The sequence below is a fragment of the Triticum aestivum genome, chromosome 3A, assembly GCF_018294505.1.
Source record: "Triticum aestivum cultivar Chinese Spring chromosome 3A, IWGSC CS RefSeq v2.1, whole genome shotgun sequence".
NCBI lineage: Eukaryota > Viridiplantae > Streptophyta > Magnoliopsida > Poales > Poaceae > Triticum > Triticum aestivum.
This window is the reverse complement of record NC_057800.1, coordinates 734039503-734045945: the sequence shown is the minus strand read 5'-3', so window position 1 is coordinate 734045945 and position 6443 is coordinate 734039503. Positions and strand designations below refer to the sequence as shown.

General features: G+C 44.2%; 1 protein-coding gene across 1 annotated transcript; it reads right to left on the bottom strand.

Moving 5' to 3' along the window:
* Positions 1–409: 409 nt before the first annotated feature.
* LOC123059561 (probable Histone-lysine N-methyltransferase ATXR5) lies at positions 410–3735 on the bottom strand. The gene is made up of 6 exons (XM_044482103.1): positions 3372–3735; positions 3131–3229; positions 1579–1802; positions 1398–1498; positions 1105–1317; positions 410–1022 (listed from the first exon to the last, which is right to left on the bottom strand). The coding sequence occupies exons 1-6, from the start codon at positions 3712–3714 to the stop codon at positions 863–865; spliced, it is 1140 nt and encodes a 379-aa protein (XP_044338038.1). The 5' UTR covers positions 3715–3735; the 3' UTR covers positions 410–862.
* Positions 3736–6443: the final 2708 nt, after the last annotated feature.

The following is a 6443-nucleotide window of genomic DNA, read 5'->3' as shown; positions in this document are numbered from 1 at the left end:
ACTTATAGTTGTCAAACTAAATTGATAGCATGACACATTTTATCTCTATGGTGTCAAATCAATTATACATTTGGTAACATTTTAGTTGACAAGTTATGGGTTCATAGCATAGTTCTAAACACATACACAGTAGTCTGCAAAAACTTTTCTTGGCGAAATCAGCAGCACTGGATTTCATTTTAAGAATTCATATAGTTCTGAAGTTAGTTGGGGATCAACTTCAAGAGGTTACAAAGGCAAGGAAGTTCAAGATCACTGCTGGTAGCTTGGCACGGCTTCTAAAAGTTGGAAAGTGTCAAAAGAACAAATAAATAAAATACCCAGCAGCGATAGGGCAATAATAACAAAGTAAAAGAAAATCACAGCACCAATAGGGAAAGCATATTTCACCATCCGAAATAACTGAACATAGAGAACAATTCCCCAACAAATGGGGTGAAACATTTCTCTTCCAGTTTCAAATGTACCACTAATTGGGACACAACAGCTACTTAACCATTCTACAGAGAGAGACAGGGGCAGATAGATATTTACTCCTATAGAAAGGGGGATGAGTCCCCGAAAAAGACTCAAGTCGAGCAGGAACTCCGCAACAATAATGAATATGAATAAGATGACAGCATCTTGGGAGGTCAGGAGAAAAAGAAAACGAAGATCCCACTTGTCTCTCTCCACAGCTGAATGAAGACTGTTTTCACTACTAGATACTAACAACATCAGCATGTATATTGTTCGCCATCGGGGACCTCTTCTGGCAATTGAACTGTATATAAGTTACTGGATTTTCAGCGGCAATGCTGAAAGTGCCACCATTAATCGCCCAGACTCCTTGATGCTGGGCAGGTCAGAACTATTGGGGGAGTTAGACGAAATGATGCGTTGGGTACGCATACTCATGCCCGTTGTAGTCGTAGTACAGCTTCTCACCACGAGCTATATCACGGCAGGCGACCAGCAAGACATGGCACTCGCCGTCGATGTCGTACCTCACACACTTGACGTTCTGCTTTTTCTTTCCATCACTGCAGGAATTGGACAATATTAGAGTGGCGTAAGTAATGCTTAACACATGTACATTCATAAGGATAGGCAGCGACTACTTACGGAGTGTGGTTGTTAATGCCATTAATAAAGCGGGCTATGTTTCCACGTTTGTCAGGGCAGATGACAAGCTTCTGGGAAGGATCCGCTGGTGATAGAAGGGTCATTATACTATCACAGCCATCATTTTCCCTGTTCTTTAAATAATCAACATCGCCAGTGTATTCAGTTAAGAATGTGAGATCCTTAATATATGCATCAGCCTGCACAGTGAAACTGAAAACAAATATGCGTTAGTTTAACTACTCCGTACTGAAAAATGAAGAAACGTTAGAAGAATAATTCCAAAAACATACCCCTCATGGGAATCAAAAACCACCAGAAGTGGAGGGCATTCTCCTCTTTTCAACATGCTTCTGCAGAGTTCGATGGTTTCTTTGTCCTCTTTTGTAAGAACCTTGAAAGTCAACAAGTGTATCTTTAGGCACCAAGAGATCAAGAAATGCATTATACTGTTTAAAGTAAAAATTTGCTAACCTGCATACCACCTTCCTCCAGTTTTGCTTGATTGGCAGACATAGGGGCCATACTCGGCACATAAGTCAGCTCATTGCTGAACTCCATTTTCGAAGATGTCAATGCAGTGGCTGCAGAAGCCATCTGTTCAAGCCTTCGAACTCTATCTTCAGTGGGCACAAATGGCAGTAGCCTCCTCTTCTTCTTGTGCATAACAAGAGATCGCCTCTTTCGCCTCTTAGCATCTGTATACAAGTATTAAATAATGAATAAATGCAGTGAGCTATATGCAGGATACTATTGGATTGGAGATATATGCAGTCGAATGTCCCAACAAACTAGAAATTTCAGTTAATTGGAGATATATGCAGGATACTATTGGATTCACGAATCAACATACAACACCCCCTTTTCTCCCACCAGATGTGCATCCTACACATATTCAGTCATATTTTATATAAACTACAAAAGGTGGTGGCTTTTTTATGGCTCAATGAAAGCAGGCAGATCTTCAACATGATATGCATGTCACATATCCCCACGAATAAATGGAAGTCATTTAATCCGTACAAACTTGACCGGTCTATTTCAATAGCACATCCCTATTACTAAAATAAAACTGTGCTATTAAGATCAAATTAATGTTTTTTGAACGATGATTTCCCGCGCATTTCCAGCAGCGATAGTTTCCCGCGTAATTCTGAAGGCAATAGCTTTCCCACGCATTTGCAGTGGTGATAGCTCGCTGTGTTTGTTCATTACCTAGAAACTAGAATTCACTGGAGATATATGCAGGATACTACTGTATTGACCCCTACAACAAAACAGAACAGTTCATAAATCAACATACAACAACCCCTACAAGATATAACTTTTTCTCCCACTAGAAGTGCATCCTACACGTAATCAATCCTATTTTAAATAAACTAAAAAGGTGGCAGGGTTTTATGGCTCAATAAGTGCAAGGCAGATCTCAAACAGGAAATACATGTGACGTATCTCTGCGAATCATCCTGATATGCATGTGCACAAATCAATGTAAGTCAATTAATCCGTACATAGTTGACCAACCTACTTCAACAACACAATCCTACTAATAGTGTGCTATTAAGATCAAATTAAAGTTTTTTAACGATGCTTTCCCGCGTATTTCCAGCAGTGTTGGTTCGGCCACGCAATGCTGGCGGCGGTAGCTTTCCCGCGCATTTCCTGCGGTGATAGCTCACTGCATTTTTCAATGTTCATTACCTAGAAATTCTAGTCCACTGTGACATATATGCAGGATACTACTGTGTCGACTGGTCAGCCTAGCAAAAGAAAACAATCAACGAATCGACACACAATACCCACATAGGGTACAACTTTTTCTCCTACCAGATGTGCATCATACTCATAATCAGTCAAGTATTACAGATGAACTATTTACACCTTATGAATTATTTGCATATCAGCAGATGGCAATGCAGTATGTGTAACAATTGAGCGACGATTCCTCATCGCAGACTCCCTAGCTTAAGCCACACAATGAACAAAATCCATGCGATTCAAAATTTCAGAGATAAGAAAAAATTACCCTGAGAAAGCCCGCACTTTGCCGGCCGGACGGCGCCGCCCTCCGCGCCCTTCTCGATCCGGAAGAAATCGACGATCTTGCTCTGCTTCAACGGGAAACCTGACAGAAATTCAACCAACAAGAGGACGAGATGAGATGGAATTCACGGCAGGCGAGCGAGCGAGCGCGGACACAAGAGGGGGAGGGGAGCGGCAATGGCGAGATCGAGTCGCCGGGTTCGCGCGGCGGGGGAGGGACGCACGGATGATGGAGGTCGGGGCGCAGTCGGGGCAGAGCCAGGAGCCGAGCGGGACGGCGGGGAGGATGGGGCGGAGGCAGAAGGTGTGGCGGCCGCGGTCGCAGATGTCGCAGAGCAGCAGCTCCTCGTCGCGGTCCCCGGCGCCGCACGCCTCGCAGAGGGCCATCACGTGGCGGGCGCGGGCGAGGGGCGGCGGCGCGTCGACGGGGCGCGCCCGGCGCATCACGTCGGAGATCGAGCAGAAGCGGCGCGGCTCCGGCGGCGAGCGGGGCGGGGGCGCGGCGGCCGTCCGCTTCCGCCGCAGCTCCGGCGAGCTCGCCGCCGTCGACGGCGCGAGAGGGGCCATGGGGGGACGGGCGGGAGGGGAGGTGGCGGAGGGGGGGGGGGGGGGGGGGGGGGGGCGCTGTGACTAGGCGAGGCCGGTGGGCTCCTCTCCTCTGGTTCTCGTTTTCACTCTGTCTCGCCTTCGCCCCGGGGGCTGCGTAAATAGGAGAAACCCGGAGGTGACCGTTGGAAATGTCGCCCCTCCCCAAGGTCCAAACCTCCTTGCTGCCTGCCAAAATTTGTTTGCCCATCAGTTTCTTTCCTCTTTAATAACAACCAAGATTTCAAAATCTTTTGAAATCTTTTCACACACACACACACATTGTGCTCTCCAACCAGGTGATTTTGTTTTGATCCTCTTGGACCAATGCTGGAGCGCGGGACAAATGCCGGATGCCCGATTACGCACGAAGAGGGATACCGCGCGCGTGTGGTTGCAGCACGGTAACGGGCACGTTCGATGCCGTGGCCCGAAGGGTTAACACATTTTTTTAATTACGCGAGATTGAAAGTTGGTGTGAAAAATAATTAATGTTACAGCGCGGGAACGGGTACGTGCAGTGCCGTGGCGTGAAGGGTTAAAATGCTTTTTTTAGTTACGTGAGATCGACCGTTGGCGTGAAAAAATCTATTCGAGATGATAAGTTCACCTACCGGAGGGTGATGCGAGCATGCCAGCGCCCACCCGGAGAGATAGGGACGACATTATTGCAGTAGACTAATATTTTTGAAATTAATAAACGCCGGCCAAAAAGAATATATTCTCTCGCTGGAAATGTAGACGAAATTAATTTCAGCCATTTATTATTTTCAAATTTCTAAAATGGAAATATCTTCCTGTAGATTGGATGTTATTAATTTCGAGCAATTATTGTTTTCAATTTTTTTAAAGGGAAATATATTGCTGTAAATTGGTTGTTATTAATTTCGAGCATTTATTCTATTCAAATTTTGAAAAGGAGACCTCCTTCTGAATTGCCACGTGGCCTTTATTCCCTAAGCTTGAAATTGCTTCCTGGTGTTACCAATGGAGGTTTTTGGATGGCAATATCTGGGGAACGTTCTCTGGGAGTATTTTCCCAGCGAACGCTCAAATTGTCATGCAATTTCAACTAAAGTTGTCATGGCAATTTTACAGAAGTTGTCATGATCGGAAGATAAAGTTGCCATGTAGCGGCAAAAAATGACAATCATTTAATTTTTTTGGCCATCCATTTGATATGAATCCAATGGTTGTGGGGACGTTCTCTAAGATCTCCCTCCTAGGGAACGTTCGCCAGTTATTATTTCCCCCATTTGTACTTATGAGTTGATTTTCTTAGAGTTTTCGAGTTGTTCTTGGAGGTTTGAATAATGTAGAATGTTCTATTAATATATGGGGAAAATATGTGAGGTTGACGGAGTTAATGAGGGTTGTAAAGACACTGTTCACTAGCAAACGGATGGATATGGGTATTCCGTACGATATCGTACCGTATCTACTCGAGTCACGTGAAAACTTGCGAGCATCGACAAATATAGGGTTCATTGTTCACCTACCGCGTTGGTGTGAATAGACCATCGCCCACGTGGAGAGATATGGACAATATTAGTGTATGATATTAAACTACAATAGTATTACGCTATATTCATACTTAGAGTAAATAACAAATGCCAGAAGTGATATTTATTCCACTATAAAAAATTAGACTTTACATTTTTCAAGCATCTTGGGAATATTGGGAAAGAGATCCTCTCCATATTACCATGTGACTTCAACTATTTTTCAAAATTTTAAAATCACACCATCTCTGAGATTACCAAAATATGGCATATAGATTAGCAATGTTTCTTTTCACGGGAGGGGAGTTATATTTTGGTCCAATTGGATTACTATCGAGGATGGAATAATGTAGTATATTCCATTATGAACGATGAAATGAGGTTAATGTAGTTACATGGACTGTACGGACACTATTACACTCACACGTGAAAATGGATGTGTGTGTTCCATATGATGCCTTATCGCGAAGAGTTAATGTATCTTTTGAGTCATATGAAATAATTGTGCGAGCGCCGATAAATCCTAGAGATAATATGCTCACCTACCGTGGTGTAGTGACAATGCTATTGTGATATGTCATTTGTTTCATAATTCAAATGAATCCATTAATGCTTTTCGATTTTGAGAGTGTGTTGGCCTGCACTCATGCTGACTCGCCATGTCCACATAGTTAGTGTTATAGTTGACGTAAATCTGACTTGTGTGATCAATTTGTGTTATTTTTTAAGTTTATTTCTTTCACCCACCATGCAAGTTTGCATACCATGGATGCAATTAACTCTACACACAATGGAACACAATGAAATACACGAGGTCAATGAAGTTGTGTAGGTCGTACAGACACTACCGTGCACATGCAATGGATATGGGTGTTACGTGCGATGCCTTGTGGTGAAGAGTTGATGCATATTTTCTATCCACTGGTAGAAAAAGGGCCTGTTGTCCCGGTTCGTAAGGGCCTTTAGTCCCGGTTTCTGAACCGGGACTAAAGTTTCGGTACTAATGCCCTGTCCCTTTAGTCCCGGTTCAATTCAGAACCAGGACTGATGGGCCTCCACGTGGCCTGTGCGCGGAGCCCAGGCAGGAGACCCTTTGGTCCCGGTTGGTGGCACCAACCGGGACCAATAGGCATCCACACGTCAGCATTTCTGTGGCTGGGGTTTTTGTTTTTTTTTGAAAGGGGGGGGGGGGGGGGTTTTGGGGGGTTA